Here is a 16284-nt window from a genome sequence, read left to right as displayed (position 1 = left end):
CCGGCGCGGGGCTGCAGGCGGAGGGCGGGAGCCGCGGCTGGCTGGTTACGCGGCGGGATCGAGAAGGAGACTTAGAACACCCAAGCCATCCTGCACACACGCACGCACACACGCACGCGCACACACACGCGCACACACACACATACTCGTTACTCGCATGCAGTGATAGCACTCATTTTCCTCAAAATAATGGGTTCAAATTGTGGCAACTTAAGGAAAAAAAATCCAACTCTCGATCTGGAAGAGAGGAGGGAGGGGAGAGGATCGGCGTCGAGAGAGAAAAATCCAGCCAATTCCACCTTTCCTGGCTCCTCGAGTCGATCGTGGCGGAGGGCATGGCTTTCTCCGGGAGCTCCTGCTTGGACATCTGTGTGGGGAGCACTGGTAGCCATCCCCCACCTGCCAATCAGCCTCTGGAAAATGCACCCCTTTTCCAACTCCCTGAACCCCTTCCAGCAGCTCCACTCCCTGGAACACTTTTCAAGTTTCTCCCCAGCCTTTGCCCTCCCTGCCACCCAGGCCCAGACAGATGGGTGGGCAGGGGTGAAGGGTTGTGAGCAGTGCTCACAGCTTCCTCTTCCTCACCTCTGGGGGCCAAGGACCCTGTAGCTGGTGGGAAGAGGAGGGAGGCCAAAGTTTGCTTCCTTGGGTGATGAAAAAACAGGATGGGAACAAAGACCACTGCTAATTCCATAAACCCCCAAGGGCAAGGAGGAGGGGCTGCCTGGTGCCCCTGACCCCACGCAGTTTCTTTCCCCCCCAGAATTCCCAGCCCTTGTCCTCTTTGACGCTATATGAAATCTCAGCTGCTTGGGAAGTGGGTCTAGAGAGAGCATTCTGGGAGTGGAGGAATAGACAGTGTTTGCAAGGCTGTGTGCTGACTGGGAGTCCCAGGCAAGGCTGCTGTCAGGGAGCGGGTTTTCCAGAGGGAGCTGGTTGTGGGTGTGTGCGTGTGTGTGCGTGTGTGTGTGTGTGTGTGTGTAAGAAACGTGCACCTGCTTCGTGTAGGTGCTATTCCTGCCACCCTGGCTTACTGCGTAGCTAGTGGTGAGCCAGGCTGCCCAGCTGGGTCCTGAGTGCACCCTGTTTCTCCTGGAGGAGGGGAGAGAGGAAGGCTTGGGGAGGTAGGTGCTGGTCTCAGAAAGATGTGGGTGGTCTAATAAGTAGGTTCCTGACTAGGACAGGGGATTCCAGTCAGTGTTGGCCCAGACCCTGGGCCCTTTGTCCAGCTGCTCTTCTTCTTCTTCCCCCAGGCAAGAGATTCCCTAGGGGGCTCGGCCCTGCTCTAAGGTGTGGCCTTCACCATCCTGCTGCCCTAAGCCAGAAGCAGCTTCTCTCTGGCATGGTAGGGGCTGAGGGAGGAAGCTGGGTGGGTGTTCTGGGCCCACCGAGATCTTGCAGCCCTTCTTGGCAGCTCTCTGCAAGTAGATTCTCATTCTGAAGGGGCTGTTATAAAACCTGACCTTTTCTCCCATTGGTTTGAAAACCTAGCTTTCTGGGGTCAAGAAGAAAAGGAAATTATATTTAGTGGACTAGCAGTCGGCTCTCACGCTGCTGAGCTGTACACATACACCCCAGGCCCGCGGGACCCCCAAGCCTGGACGCCTTCTGAGGCCTGGGAGTGGAGGATAGTGATATGGGCCCCTCAGTTATCCTCAGCCCAGACCCCCATGTTGCTGGCAGGCTTTTCCCAGCGGGGCCAGCTCAGGAGTCCACTTCCTCTGTTCTCATGGTGCATGTACAGGGGTGGGTGTGAGAGTGTGTGCTGGTCAGAGACGCTCGCCCCAGTGTCTGCGACCCTGGTGGCTGAGTGGTGAGGAGTGGGGTCAGCAGCCGTTTTGGTCAGAGCCCTTCAGTTCCTTTCCCTTGAAAAACCCGTTTCTAAGACTGGGTGAGGGGTTAACTGAGTGACCACAGGACAATGAAAGGCTCTGCGTTAGGCCAGCCCTGCCTGAAGGAAAGGGTAGGTTGGTGTTAAGGAAAGTTTAGCCCCAGCCCCTTTCCTGGCAAGGAGCCCACAGTTGGGAGTTGGTTGGAAATTCCACTTGGGGGAGAGGTTTTCCTGGAGCTTTGGTTGGGGGCATGGTGGAGCAAGGCCTTTCGTGTGCCCCTCTCCAGGCTCTTGAGTGAAGTCTGGGGGTGGAGAGGCCTTTCCAGCCAGCCATCCTGACCTCCAGTGTTGACACGCTCAGGGAGACAATGAGATGGGGAAAGCTACTTGGGTGGGTCAAGGGCCCACTTCCCACTGGCATCCCATCTCTTGTGGGACACTCAGTGCAGGAGGGTGGCTGTAGCTCTATGTAGCCGCTCAGTCCTCCACGTCTCTAGAAGCTTTTCCGTGTGTCTTTTCTTGCTGGATCTGGGTTTTCTCCTGATCTAGAACTCGGAAACGTCACCAGGATACCTTCAGACCTTTTCTCTCCTCGAATTCTTGGCCCTGAGTTGTCATGATTTCTTTCTCCGGCTGGGCTTGATTGCTTCTGGGGGTCATGATGCCAACAAGAGGGGTCATGGACAGGTGGCAGTCAGGCAGTTTGTTGAGAGGATCCACCAGCATCTCCTGCTGAGTGTCTCTTACCAAGCACCTTCTGCCCCAGTCACATGTGCCAGCTGGCAGGATGGGGAAAGCCCTTACTTTTGGCACAGGAGCCAGAGTTCTGTAAAGATCAACCCTAGGCTGTAGACCCCACCTGTAGGGCAGGCAGGGTAAGTGTCCTATTGCCCCAATCTTCTGGGCTAATGTTCTGATCCTCAAGCCTGCCAAGGGTGCCCCTTTCTTAGTCCACCTCAGGCACAGTCAAGGTGGGAGGGGAGAAGGCTTCTGGGACACTGGGATGAATGAAGTCAGTGGAAGGCCAAGGGCTGGGTTGGGCTTAAGGCTCTAGCTGGCTGGCTGGCTAGGTGGGGGCAGCAGGTGCAAGTGAAGCCGAGTGGGCTCAGCTGCTCCTGGGTGGCCCAGATGCACTGAGTCCTGCTCAGGGACTTAGGAATTTACCGAATCCTGGAAATAAAGCTACTGCCTCCACTTGGGCGGTGGACGGCTCCCCACTGTCCATGCTGGGACTCCATTCTGGCTGCTTCTCTGGTCTTGTCTCAGTCTTCAGTTCTCCTGTTCAGAGGTTGATGTATGGTCGGTGGTTGAAGGAAATGTTTATTGCTCTGGCCCCCGGAGGCTTTTCCCATTCCAGGTGCCCCACCTCTCCCGCCCCGCCTTAGTCTCCTTGTGGATAGGCCTAAGTTCCTCTAGGAGCCGATGAATGAATCCCTTTCTCTTCCGTGGCTCTTTCGCGAGGGACGGGCTCGCAGTGCAGCGCTCTGCCTCTAGGTGTCGCTGTCTCCCTGCGGAAGTTCCCCCTGAGCAGGGCCTCCTGGGGGGAAGGCGTGAGAAGTGGCAGTTCTCGGTAGAGATGGGAGGATTTTGTGGGATTCTGATCGGGGGACTTAATGGCCTAGGATCGTATTATGTTTTGGGGCAGGATAGAGTGGCGGAAGCCTCCCAGATCACTCCTGGGGTCTTGGAAAAGGCATTCTTGGCTGTAGGCCACGGTTTGGGCTTTTTGTGGGGCAGCATCTGGAGTGAGGGGCTTGGAGAGGACAGGGAGACCATGAAGATGTCTATCATAGAGGAAATCATTTTGGGAGCCTGATTTTGAAAGGATCAAGCAGGCCTCTCCCTGCCCTTCACCCCTGAATCTTCTTCCCTGACCGCCCCCCCCCCCCACCTCCTGCGGACTGGGGTTTGGGCACTCTGGAGGGACGCACAGAGCGGGCAGGACCGATTTCTGCCTGTTCACTTTTGGAGGACCCGGGCTCCACGTGCGAGATAGGTCCAAGGAGGAGCGCGCTTCCCTTCTGCAGTTGACTTATTATTTGGCTTTTAGAAAAAAGTGAAAAAACAGAAAGACAGGGTGAGAGAGTTTCAGGGAGGACAGGAAGAGAGGAAAGAGAGAAAGAGCAACGGGAGGTGACAGAGAGAAAGAGGGGTGGGGGAGGAAATGCAGTTGTTTTCAGTTTTGCTCACGGCATTTGCTTTGGCCGCAGGGGCTGGGGTGGGGATAGTGGAAGACACAGTTCCAGGTGGTGGCCGGCCACCTCCCACTCCCAGGTCAGGCTTGTCTCTGGGTCTTCTCTGAAAGTCTAGTAACTGAAAATGAATAAGTTAGCGGTCCCAGGGGCCTTTTCAGCCCGTGTGTGACCTTGAGTTGTCGTCTCCCTTCTATGGGCCTCAGTTTCCCCAGGGCAAAATCGAAGGGCTGGACTTTGTGGCACCTAAGGTCCTGACATTCTGCCACAGTTAATTAGTTGCTCCTTTTACGTTTGATGAGTGCCTCCGTGGACCTCGGGCTGGAACTGAAGTTGATAGGAGGCCTGGGGAGTATGAACGTGATCCTCCCTTTGCACACCCCAGTAGGCCCTGCAGCCCCCAGTTCTCTGCCGAGGCTGTCACATTCTTCTCTGGCCTCCTGGCGTCTTAGACAGTCTGTGGTCTTGACTGAGGGGCTTCTGGTGTTACTGTGCTTTGCTTCCGGGTCCAGGATGGATGCCGAGGGGTGTCTGGGCGGAGCCAGAAGATAATCTGGTAGAGCCTGGGCAGAATGGTAGCTTGAGTTCTCCTTGGGGTTGAGGAGGGATGTTGGTGTCTTGGGACCAGCAGCCCTCCCTCTGACCTGCTGTGTTGGGGAAGGTGGCATTGAGTAGGCCTTGATGTGCTTTGGAGTACATGGGTGTAAGGTTCCAGAGGGCCTGACCCCCAGCCCTGATCTTGGGTGGGAGACTGTGGCGGCCCTCACTCATGCTTGTCTTCCCTCCCCACCACCCAGACGAGACCCTCCGCTCTTTGGCCAGCCCTTCCTCCCTGCAGGGCCCCGAGCTGCACGGCTGGCGCCCCCCAGTGGACTGTGTCCGGGCCAATGAGCTGTGTGCCGCCGAATCCAACTGCAGCTCCCGCTACCGCACGCTGCGGCAGTGCCTGGCGGGCAGGGACCGCAACACCATGCTGGCCAACAAGGAGTGCCAGGCGGCCCTGGAGGTCCTCCAGGAGAGCCCGCTGTACGACTGCCGCTGCAAGCGGGGTATGAAGAAGGAGCTTCAGTGCCTGCAGATCTACTGGAGCATCCACCTGGGGCTGACCGAGGGTAAGCCCGGCGGGGGGAGGGGTGGGTGGGGGCTGCGGTTCAGAGGGAGGACTAAGTAATGGAGTGAACTATCCAGCTCTCTATCCTTCCCTGCCGGGGGAAACTGGAACCCAGAGGAAGTAGCTGCCCAACCAGGAGGGTAGCCGAGGAAGAGAGGGTGAGGTGGTGGGAGGAGAACAAGGCTGGACAAAGAAGTGCGGAGCAGGGGTCGGGGGAGAGGAAGGAAACCAGGGACAGAAGGACCAATGACCGTGTGAAGCGGTCACAGGAGAAGGTGAAGCAAGAGTCTCGGGCAGATGGAGGAGTGAGAACAGAGGAGAGAAGGGCAGATGTGCGTGTGCAGAGCTGAGCTGCCAGCCCGCCAGCCCGCCACCCCTACTGCCTGGGCACCCACCTGCGGGCTGGCCCTTCCCGCTCTCCCGGGAGGCCTGCCCTTCAGATGGCTCGGGCCCCTTGACTGGCTTAGGCATTTTCAATAGGCCTTGGAGCAGTGGGAGGGCAGCAGGACTGTCCCCATTCTCAAGGCAGAATCTGTAACTCCCCGCCCCACAAGACCACCTCCCCCTCATTTCCTCCCCCGGCAGATTAGAGTGTGGAGAAGCACGAGCAGCTTAAATTCTAAGGTTCGGCAGTAGCGATGGAGGGGCCGAGGTGAAGGAGAGAGAGGGGTGCTCTGCGGACAGTGCCTGGGAGAGGAGAGGAGGTGGGTTAGGGCCCAGCGAGGGCTTAGCCTTGGATCAGAAGAGCAGCCCTGTCTCGGGTGCTGGAAGGAAGGACGAAATGGATCAGGTGCGGAGGCCGGTAGCGAGGGGTTCCCGACCAATGGCCCAAGGTGGTTCAACTGTGCCCTGAATATAGGAATAAGCCATGCATGTAATTATTAATAGTTATCACCACCTTTAATGACAGAGTGATTCCTCATGAATCAGGTCGTCGTTCCTCCCGTTTCTAGCAACCTCAAGTCCTAGAGCCAGAGGTGAGCAGAGAAAGGGGCCCATGCACTTTGTTCTCTGTGACATAGGAGCTGTCTGTGCCCCAGGCTGACTCTGTAGTGCACAGAAAATTAAGGTCCCTGATTCAGTGAGCTGGGTTGTTTAGTTTCTTGTTTTCTTTCCCGCAGCCTGCCGTTTTAATCCAAGGGGTATCGGGCAGTAGATTGGGGTGGGCTGCTGTGTGCTGCAGAATGCACGGGGGAGGGGACAGAAGAACTGCCAGCCAGAAGAGCCAGGTGGGCCACCTGAGCACCTTCGCATCTGGTGGGCTCCCTCTGACGTCAGGCATCAGAGCATGGAAGACTTTCTGATTGTAGCCAAGGCAGTGAGGCGTTTGCATGATAATAATAAGCATAATGTGCATTTATGCTGCGGACTTCCCTGTGGCGCTGTTCCAAGTCTTGAGATGGTTTGTTGGTTCATTTACCCAACGAACATCTGTTAAGCACCTACTATGCGCTTCAGAGGGTGATAGCATGAAGGAGCCACCGTCGGTCCCTGTGCCGGCCAGCAAGCAGGCTGGGAGGCCCTACCCCTGGGCCCATCTAGGAAAGCAGATCCCCTGATTTCCTCATTCCTCAGAACCCTCCCCCACTCCAGGATCCCACAATCCCCTCCCCCTGGGTCTTGTGGGGCAGAGGTAGTTTCTGCCCAGGGCTGACCAGGGGAAGCTGAGAGGCCTTTTAATAGCAGGTAATGTTCCTGTGAGTGAGAGGATCTACCTGAGAGTTAATTATTCATAGTGTGGCGGAAGTGGTCCGTAGCACTTTCTCCCTATTCCTTAATAACGCCTGATAACCTGGCGTGGGCCTGGGTGGGGTGGGGGGATTGGGAGAGGAGAGGCTTGTGTGGGTGTGCACTTTGATTCTGGGCTTCTCCTTGGCCTTCTCCTTGGCTGGTGGGTGAAAGCCCCCTGGAGACTTGGCCCCACACCTCTCTCTCTTCCTGAGGCTGCGGCCCTCAGCAAGTGGAAAGAGCTCGTGGTGGCAACAATGTGGTGTCTACTGAGCTCCTAGACAGTTCCCACTGGAAAGGATCTGGAGGTATTTGGTCTCGCCCCCAGTTTGATGGGGAAGCCGATGTGCAGGGAGGCGGGGTGGTACCCCAGGGCACACAGCAAGCCAGTGGCGGGACAGGCCCTGAACTCCTCATCCAGCCCCTTTCCCCTGACCTGGGGGAGGTCCTGTCGCCTTGGGCCATCTTCCCCTTCCATCTTCACCACCACCATCGCCGCTGGTGTTGACAGGTGGGGCTGGTACTGTTGGCTGCATGGGGGACTTGAGACAAGGCTTCTTGCCTTCTCCAAAAGTGACGCTGAAGTTCAGGGTCACCCTGGTCCTTCAAATGTGAAAAGTCAAGGCCTCTTCCATGTGGCCCAGGAACCTGATGTCCTGATTTGGCTTCAGCCTGGCTGCCGAGGGTGCCCGAGTGGCCAGGCTTCGGCTTTTCCGCTGGTGAATTCTGTTGACCTAAATAGGGTGGGCCCCTCCCAGCCAGTCCCAGGAGGGGCTGTTTTCCCTCAGAGACCCCCTAGCCAGTCATACTTGCGGATCTGTACCCAGGTGCAAAGTCACACCAGATGCAATAGGGAAGGACAGGGCCCACTCTGGGCGAGCGGTCCAGATGGCAGAATACTGACCCTGTGAAGAATTAAACTACAGCAGTACCTGGGTGAGAACAGTTCGGTTTCAATAGCACTTTATTTTTGGAGACAGCATTCATAATGGTTAAGTACTTGGACTCTGTCGCCATCTGCCTGGGTTTGAAGCCTGGCTCTGCCACTTGACCTTTGGGCAAGTTACTTAGCGCCTCTGTGCCTCAGTTCCTCATCAATAAAATAGGGAGACTGATGGTGCTTACCTCAGAGAGAAATTAAGAGGATTAAACGAGTTAGGACATCTCAAGCACTTTCAGTAAGGCTGGCCTGTGGAAAGCACAGTGTAGCACCGTTTTTATTATAAAAGTGCTTGCTACAGTCTTATGGTATTTGGCCTCAACAGCTTGCACTGGCTGGTGATCCCACCACAGGGAGTTTCTCCAGGGCTGGTGGGTAGAGTGGAAGACATGGATCACTTAGCCCCAGGGAGAAGCGGGGCGGGGCTGGAGACAGGCCTGAGGGAATGAGTAACATTTGGATCAAGTCGATCGCAAATGCCCCTGGGACGCCCAGTGTGCACAAGGCTGTATGTCGGGTGCTGCAGGCCATGAGGGGTGCTGCTGAGGTAAAGTGAAGGGTAGGCCGTTTCTCCAGGGGCAGTGCTCTTCCTGTGTTATCTGGGGGTCTGTACCCTTTTCTGGGGGTCTGTACCCTTTTCTGGGGGTCTGCTGCTATAGCAGACAGATGCCTTGCTCTGTGCACCAGCAGAGGGCTGGTTACACCTCCAGTCCCAGTCTCTGGGGTGACCTCAGGCCTTGCTGACGGGGTCCCCCACAGGTGGATTCTCAGGCCCGCTTCTGGATGGCTGGCACCTTCCTGCAGTGGCCCCCATGGAGGCCACCCCCATGGGCTTCCCTTAGCCGGGCCCTGGGTAGGTGGGAGATGGCTGTGTGGGGCGGGTCATCGCTGTCCCCCCGCCCCCCGCCCTCCAGCACACAGACAGCCTGAGTGATTATCCATTGATCTGTCCTCATGGTAATGTCTCAGGAGGATATTTCCTTTCTTGAGAGGCATTGGCAGAGGGGGCGGGAGTCCGGTGAGGTGGAGGGGGTCTGTAGGGCAGCCCTGTGCCATTTGTCTTCTGTCACTCCCTTGCTTTTCCTTTGCCGGGCCTCTGTGTACCCGAAGCCTCAGGAGAGGTCTGAGAAGCAGCAGGGGTGGGCGAGACAGGTAGGGGGTGCAGGAGCGGGTCAGGCTGACAGGAGCCAGGCGTCAGGCCTCTGCTCAGCTGACCTTTAGCCCTCCAGCCAGATTCTTCTGGTGTCATGATGGGAAGCCAAGAGGACATTCTGTCCCCTCAAGCGGTCGGGGGCAGAGCCAGCCTGGTATGATGGGAGAGAGTGCCGGAATGAAGGCAGAGAGACCAGAGTCCAGCTCTAGCCCTGCCGTGAGTAGCTGTGTGATCTCAGGCAGGTTGCTTCACGTCTCTGGGGCCTCTCCTGTGAAACGAGGATGTTGTAGTGAGTGATCGGACCTGGGCTTCCTCAGGTTCTCATGGTTCCACCTCCCCTGTGCCTTCTTCCCAGAAGTATTTAGCGGTCTTTAGAAGAGGGCTGGTCGTGCTGGGAGGTAGAGAGAGAGAGGGAGGGAGGGGGAGAGAGAGAGAGTGAGAGCGAGAGAGACAAGGAGAGAGAGAGAGAGAGGAGAGAGAGAGAGACAGGGAGAGGTATTCAGCAGTCCAGCCTGCTCTGGGGGACCTTAGCTGGAGGAAATAACTCCCCCATGATGGGAAGCCAAGAGGACATTCTTGGCTTGTGACGTGAATGTGACGTGCTCCACATTCACTCGCCACCTGCCCCTTCACTTTGGGCAGGGGCACCTGTGCCTGATGCTGTTCTCTCTTGCAGGCGAGGAGTTTTACGAGGCCTCGCCCTACGAGCCGGCGACCTCCCGCCTCTCGGACATCTTCAGGCTTGCTTCGATCTTCTCAGGTAAGTGGGCTGGCGCCGGGGCCTTGCTGGTTCTGCTCTCGTCCCCGGCATGGTGGATCGAGCCCTGGGCTTGGCCCAGGCGTCCTGCAGGCCCCCTCCCGTTTCTGAGCCTCAGGTCCTCATCTGTAAACAAGGAGCCATAGCACCCACCCCCAGGGCTGTACATGGAGTACGGCATTTATGGGAGTGAGCCTGCCGGGTAGCAGGTCTTCAGCCTGAATCCTGACGTCACTCTCCTGCTCTGTCACCTGTCTTGTCCTGCTGGGTTCTTCTTTCTCTTTCCCCGGCTCTTCCGCTTTGGGGCTCTTTTACTTTGGTGGAGCTGCCCAAGCTCTTTGTGCCTCAGTTTCCTCAGTTGTGCAATGGAGAGAGAACCTGCATTATGGTTCGTGAGGTCTGAAGGACCCAGTGGTGGTAAAGAGCTCAGTGTGCTGCCGGGTGAGCGTTCAGGAAGCATTAGCTGTGGTCGTTGCCGTTAGTGTCGCTGCTGTTCATTCTGGGTCCCCCCTCCCCTGCGGGCTCCGCTCCTTGCACCCCACCGAGGAGGGGTGTGAGGGAGGGCTCTGATCCCCGGCCACTCCCACTTCGCCTGCGTTGGGGAGTGAGGGGGCGCAGGTTGAGCTCCAGTGTTACTTGCTGTGATCCACATGTAGGAGCCCGATGAGTTTTTTGGTTCTGCCTTCTTGGCCTTGTTCCCTCTGTCGCTGGGGGGACCAGCGGGCAGCCTGCCCCTGCTTTGGCACTGGGGAGGGGCTCTGGTCTTTGGAAGTGCTCTGTTGGGGCTGAGAGTGAGCTCGTCCTGGAGTCACCACTGGTGCTCAAAGGTGGCAGGGTGGCTGTTCCCGGGGATCCCGGTGTATGGGGCCCCAGGCGTCTGGATGGTTTTGTGGTATTTGAAGCCTTCTGAAGTTTTTCTTGCCCTAAACCACTATTGACATTTTGACCTGGGTAATTCTTGTGGAAAGAACAGTCTGTCCTGTGCATTATAGGATATTTAGCAGCGTCCTTGGCCTCTGCCCACTGGATGCCAGTAGCACCCCCTCCCCAAGTGGTGATAACCCAAAATGTCTCCAGCCACTGCCAGACGGTACAAGTGCTGCCAGTTGAGAAGCGGTACTCTGAACGGTGACACAAAAGACTCTCCAGTAAAACCCTAAGTCCTTTCAGATGAAGAATTCTCTAGGACAATGCCGCTCAAACTTTTTTTTCTTATTATTACCCCGCCTAAGGAGAAAACTTAATTCCCTCTAACTAAAGAAATACTGCCTTAGTTTGCTTGGGCTGTCATAATAAAAGATCATAGACTGAGTGGCTTAAACAATATAAATTTATTATCTCACAGTTCTGGAGGCTGGAAGTTCAAGATCAAGGTCCAGCAGGTTTTGTCTCTGGTGAGAGCTCTCTCTCTGACTTGCAGACGGCCACCTTCTGACTCCACATAGGCTGGGGTGGGATGGGACAGGGCAGGGGGAGATCTCTTCTTGTTCCTATAGGGCCACAATCCTATTGGATCAGGGCCCCACCCTTATGACCTCATTTAACCTGAATTACCTCCTAAAAGCCCTCTCTCCAAATCCAGTCACGTTGGTGGTTACGGCTCTTCCAGGTGCATAATTCAGTTCGTAGCAAATGCCGGGGGTAAAATTTTGTCAGATGAGATCGAGTTTTGTAGGGCCATAAACCATTGTAATATCTATTTTTTTTTTCTTTGTCGAAGCAAGAACCAAGTTTTGTTCCATTGGGGGAGGTCCCCTTCTCTCCTGTTGAGAGTGCACGTCTAAGGCATTGAGACGGGATGATGTGCACGTGGCAGAAACCCTGGCCCCCCATGCGGAAGGAGGTGTGGACTAAAGGGTGCCCGTTGTGGGCACGGCCCTGTGCCCTGGGGCCCTGGCGGCGGTGGGGAATGGAGTGGAGGGTTCCTGTTAAGCTCCCTGTCCCGGGCTCTCTCTGTCATCGCCGCCTAGCGGGGTGACGCAGAGGTGTTGGGCTCCGGCTCTGCCTGTGGACACTGTGATAACACGTGGTAAGCCTCGCCCATCTGACAAGGCTACGCTGGGTAAGGGGCTGACCTGGGTCTCTTTGATTTGTTTTGGATGGAAATCCACCTTGGATCACGCCTTTGAGACAGTGCTCGGGGCCACAGACACGGGTGGCAGATACCGTTGGCATGTAGGTACAATGGTGGGGGTGCCCTCGTGGCCCTGATGTACCCATTTCCCACCCTACCCGTAGCTCAGTACGGCTGCATGGGCGGGTGCCACTGAGTTGACCTCCAGCAAAGAAAGGGCTTTGGCTTGCTCTCTGAAGGTTGAAGGTCAGAGGTCCTCACCTTAGCCAGGGAAGCCCCTGCTGCTTCCTAGACTCACATTAAGTATCTTCTCAGCAGAAAATCTTTATGGAGTGAACTTGACACTCTGTGGGACAAGGATGTTGACAAGACAAATGAGGAACTGACTGGGACTGGAGTTCACTGAATCAGCTTCCTCTACTGCTGCCCTGATGTAACCGGGCACAGACAACCCTGGAAACCCAGGCTCTGGGGACTGCCCACCACAGTGAGGGCCAGGCTTCGGGGTCTGTGGCAGGTCCCTTCTCATCGCCCCTGTCGGCCCTTCTCCACCCAGACCAGCCCTAGAGCTGGCACATAAGTGGCTCTGTGTGGGAAACTTGGGCGCATGGCTGGCTGGGGAGTCCTTGGCTCCACCACATGGCAGGGTGGGGAGGCCTTGGCCCGGCCACGTGGCGGGCTCTGCAGGGAGAAGGCGGGACGGAGAGCTGGGAGGCCTGGGTTCCAGTGCATTCTCTTACGTTTCCTTCCTGAAGGAGGAAGACGTGGGCTTGGAACAGTGCTCCCCAGCCTTCACTCATTAGGGTCCCAGACAGCAGCAGTATTTTTCTGTCACATGAGCTCGGGCGATCGCAGGCCCTTGCCTGGCTGCCCTGTGGGCCGAGGGGTCAGTATCTGGGCACATGGTCACCCGCCTATAGCTTGCTGGCTGGGAAAGTCTTGCCTGAGTGACCCAAATCCTGCACTGATGCTTTGGGATAATAAAGCTGCCTCCTTGTAGGGCTGAGACCCTTCCACTTCCACACACCCGTAATTGGCTGTATGCTACCTCTCTACCACCTCGGTACGGAAAAGCCGGGGGTAGGGCGTGAAGTGTTGGCGGCTCTCCCCTAGGCCACACTGCCCTCGATTGGGACCTCCGGACCCCGAGAAGGGTGCCGTTATATCTGTGGAGCTCAGTTGCTACTTCCTCTTTACCATCTACTGTCTGAGAATTCGGGGCTCTGGTGCAGGGCCTCCCGGAACGTGGGTCCTTCTTCCTCTCTGGCCTTCTCTGCTGGAGTTCTTGGAAAGTCCTCCTGGGATTCTGTTGGCAAAGAAGGCTGCCAGGAGTCCCTCAACGCTCTCTGACTCCAGAGTCCCTGGGGAAAGGGCTGTCCACCCCTCCTCTCTGCCCAGTTAGGACACAGGCCCTAGATTCAGTGACTGGGCCTGAGATTCCTGGTGTCTAGTTAGTCCCAAGTTCAAGGCCGGGAGGAGAATAGTCTGGGTCTGCCCTGAAGCACTGTGACAGTAATGTGGGAAGCATCTGAGGTCCTTCCCTAGCTTTACAGATGAGAAGGGAGATTTTGTGGAGAAGTGAGGTTTATCCCATTTCTAGCAACTCAGACTACCCTTGGAAACACGATGAAACGAGTGGTTAGTGCACCACACGCACCCGGTCCCACCTGGTCCATGGGAGGCGTGTGGGCCTTGAGCCATGCAGTCCTGGGTTTGAATCTTGACTTGTCCTTTATGGCCTTGGAGCAGTAGTGCCTATATTCGTCAAATGTGAGTGTGATACCTGCTAACAGGGTTGATGAGGAGGATTCAAAGACCGTGGGTATAGGAAGAGTGACCGTGAGTCATCCTCTCTCTGCCAAGGATGTTTACTCGAGGCAGGGTGGCTTCTAGAGGGGATGCAGGGGTGGCAGAGCTAAAGTCGTCCCCAGGTGTTTGTGACCCTGTGACTGCTGAATCCCAGCTGGTCCCATCTGGGGAGGCAGGGGAGGATGGAACAAGGTGGAGAGAGGAGAGAAAGGCTTCTTCGAGCAGGAAGAGCGCATCCAGGCAGAGACGGGATGTGGAGGGGCGACATCGGAGCGAGGGAAGTGGAAGTGGCCCGTGCACCTGGAGGGAGGGCGGCTGGCCATCGAGGTGAGGACAGAGGGCCTTGGTGGGCCAGGCAGCGGTTTTCCTCACAGCCGTGGGGACAGGGAGAAGCGGCAGGCAGGTGGCTCCTGCTTGGCCATCACAGGCGCTGCCTCGGCATCCTTGGGGAGGGGCTGGGCCTCAGGGCCTCCGGTGTCCAGTGCAAGTGTTGCCAGGTGCATGGGTGTAGAACATGTTGAAACGAGGTGAGGACAGAGGGCCTTGGTGGGCCAGGCAGCGGTTTTCCTCACAGCCGTGGGGACAGGGAGAAGCGGCAGGCAGGTGGCTCCTGCTTGGCCATCACAGGCGCTGCCTCGGCATCCTTGGGGAGGGGCTGGGCCTCAGGGCCTCCGGTGTCCAGTGCAAGTGTTGCCAGGTGCATGGATGTAGAACATGTTTAGGCAAACATGTCTTTTCTACAGCTGGAAGGGAACTTAGAGATCATCTGGGCCCATCCCTTCTGACAGAAAGGGAAACTAAGGCCCAGGGAGATGGTACAGACCTAAGTGGAGGCTCACGTCCTGGTTCTGCTCTTGCCCAGCATGTACCTCAGCAGGCGCCTCACCTCCAAGCCCGTTTCCTCTCGCATAACGTGGAGCTGACAGAAACCCCTACCTCCCAGGGTTTTGTCAGGACTGGATAGGATCCCGCAGGGGCGTGCTTGGCCCAGGGCCTGGGATATCGCACCAACACATGGAACTATTAACACTTCCTAGGGAGTTAGTTCTCCAGGTCGAATGGCAGGCTGCGGCAGGGCAGGGCCGGCCCAGAGCCTGGCATTTGGGAAACACATGCTTTTGGTGACGTGAGGCCACCTCCCACCAGGGGTGGGGGCTGGAGTGGGAGGTGACCAGGCGATTTTCAGGGCACAGTAGGACCCCAGGGCTCCTGCTGAGCTGCTATGGCCTTTGTTGGTGCACTGTGACTGGGTGGGGACACATGGAGCTGGTGAGAGACTGGGCTCAGGGCCTTTCGCGGGTTGGAGGAAGAAGAGATGGGTGGTGCCCACCTCAGTTGGCAAGCAAGCCTTTGGGGCGGGCCGTCTCGTTTTGATGAAGCCAGGAGTGGCCCAGAGATGTTCTCGTTGGAGGCTCTGGTTGTCCCCTTTTTGGGGTCTCAGGAGAGGAGGGAGCCCTACTCCTGTCAAGGAGCCCTGCAGATGGCCCCTGAGAGGTGAGCAGCACCCTGCCCCTTGGTGCCATAGCGCTTTGTCCCTCATCATGCGCTCACCGCTGTGTGCTGGGATTGCGGGTGTTGGTCTCCGTGTCAGTGCTGTGCCCTAATACAACTCCAAGAAGGTCCTGGAATGGTGGGTGGAGCGTGGGCTGTGAGGCCTGTTGGTCCTAGCTCCAAATCCTGGCCTTGCCTTACTAGCTGGGTGACCACAGGATGGGCCAATTGACCCCGTCCAGCCTCATTTTTACCATCTGTAAAACGGAGCAGTTCGGCCTGCATGGATTGGCAATGACACATGCACAGCATCTCACGTGATGCTGGAGCACGGGAGCCCTGAGTTGTGGCTGTGGGTGGCACCGTCAGGGATTGGAGGGGCCCGGCGTTTAGTGTGAGGTGTTGGATGTGCATGAGGATAGGTGACAAGGAGGTCCCAGCAAGTCTGAGACGTCCTGTGCGTGCTACATCTTAGGAGCGCCTGAGGCTTAGCGGCAGGGCAGTCCTGGCTAGGTGCTCATAGCACCTGTGGAGGAGGCGGGGCTGGGGCTGTGTCTGCAGGAACATGGTTTGTTCAGCAAACATTGGGTGCTCAGTGTGTTCCACATAAGACACAGCTTTAAAATGAACCAGACCCATGTCCTCACTGTCCAGTGGGGTGCAGGCATTCATTTAGACACCCACTAGGTGGTATATTTTTGGTGGCGGTGTAGACATAGTGTGCCCCAAGAGTCCAGGGGAGGCTGCATTTGGCAGTGTTGGGAAATCAGTGACGTTTTGGAAGAGGAGACAGTGGGATCTGGGAATGGCGTTCTTGGCAGCATCATGGCTCCGAGTCCTGGCCTAGCTTGGGGCATGGAAGGAACCACGCAGCTACTGAGCCTGCTGGTATCAGAAGAAACTGAATGGCAGATGGGAGATTGGCTTCTCGGGGTTGCCCCCTTGAGGACTCCTGCTCAGAGCTCAGGGTGACTGCTTGGCTGGGGGACTCGAGCTGCCCTTGGGTGAGGGAGAGCTTCACGGCCCCCCGAAGGTTGCCTCAGAGGCCCCAGGGGAAGCGGGGTAGAACTGCGTCTGGCTCAGCTCTGCTGAATGCCTGGGGGGCCCCCTCCCTTCCCTGGCTCTGTTGAGGGAGTTTCTGAGCCTTTGTGCCCCCAACCCCTTCTCCCCTTGGGTTGCAGACGACTGGAGATGGAGG

At 56.9% G+C, this 16284-nt stretch overlaps 1 protein-coding gene across 3 annotated transcripts in view; it reads left to right on the top strand.

Moving 5' to 3' along the window:
* The window catches only part of GFRA2 (GDNF family receptor alpha 2), an 80123-nt gene that overhangs the window by 883 nt on the left and 62956 nt on the right, over positions 1-16284 (top strand). The window contains exons 2-3 of one of the 3 annotated variants that reach the window (XM_015586485.1): positions 4821-5135; positions 9632-9715. The exons of 1 other annotated variant lie outside the window; for it this stretch is intronic. In XM_015586485.1, coding sequence (XP_015441971.1) covers positions 4821-5135; positions 9632-9715 — 399 coding nt within the window. The remainder of the gene's footprint in view (positions 1-4820; positions 5136-9631; positions 9716-16284) is intronic. One more of the 3 variants, XM_015586492.1, reaches the window with a different exon arrangement.

Source organism: Pteropus alecto, unplaced genomic scaffold (genome assembly GCF_000325575.1).
Source record: "Pteropus alecto unplaced genomic scaffold, ASM32557v1 scaffold160, whole genome shotgun sequence".
Lineage (NCBI taxonomy): Eukaryota > Metazoa > Chordata > Mammalia > Chiroptera > Pteropodidae > Pteropus > Pteropus alecto.
This window is presented reverse-complemented; position numbering and strand designations above follow the sequence as displayed.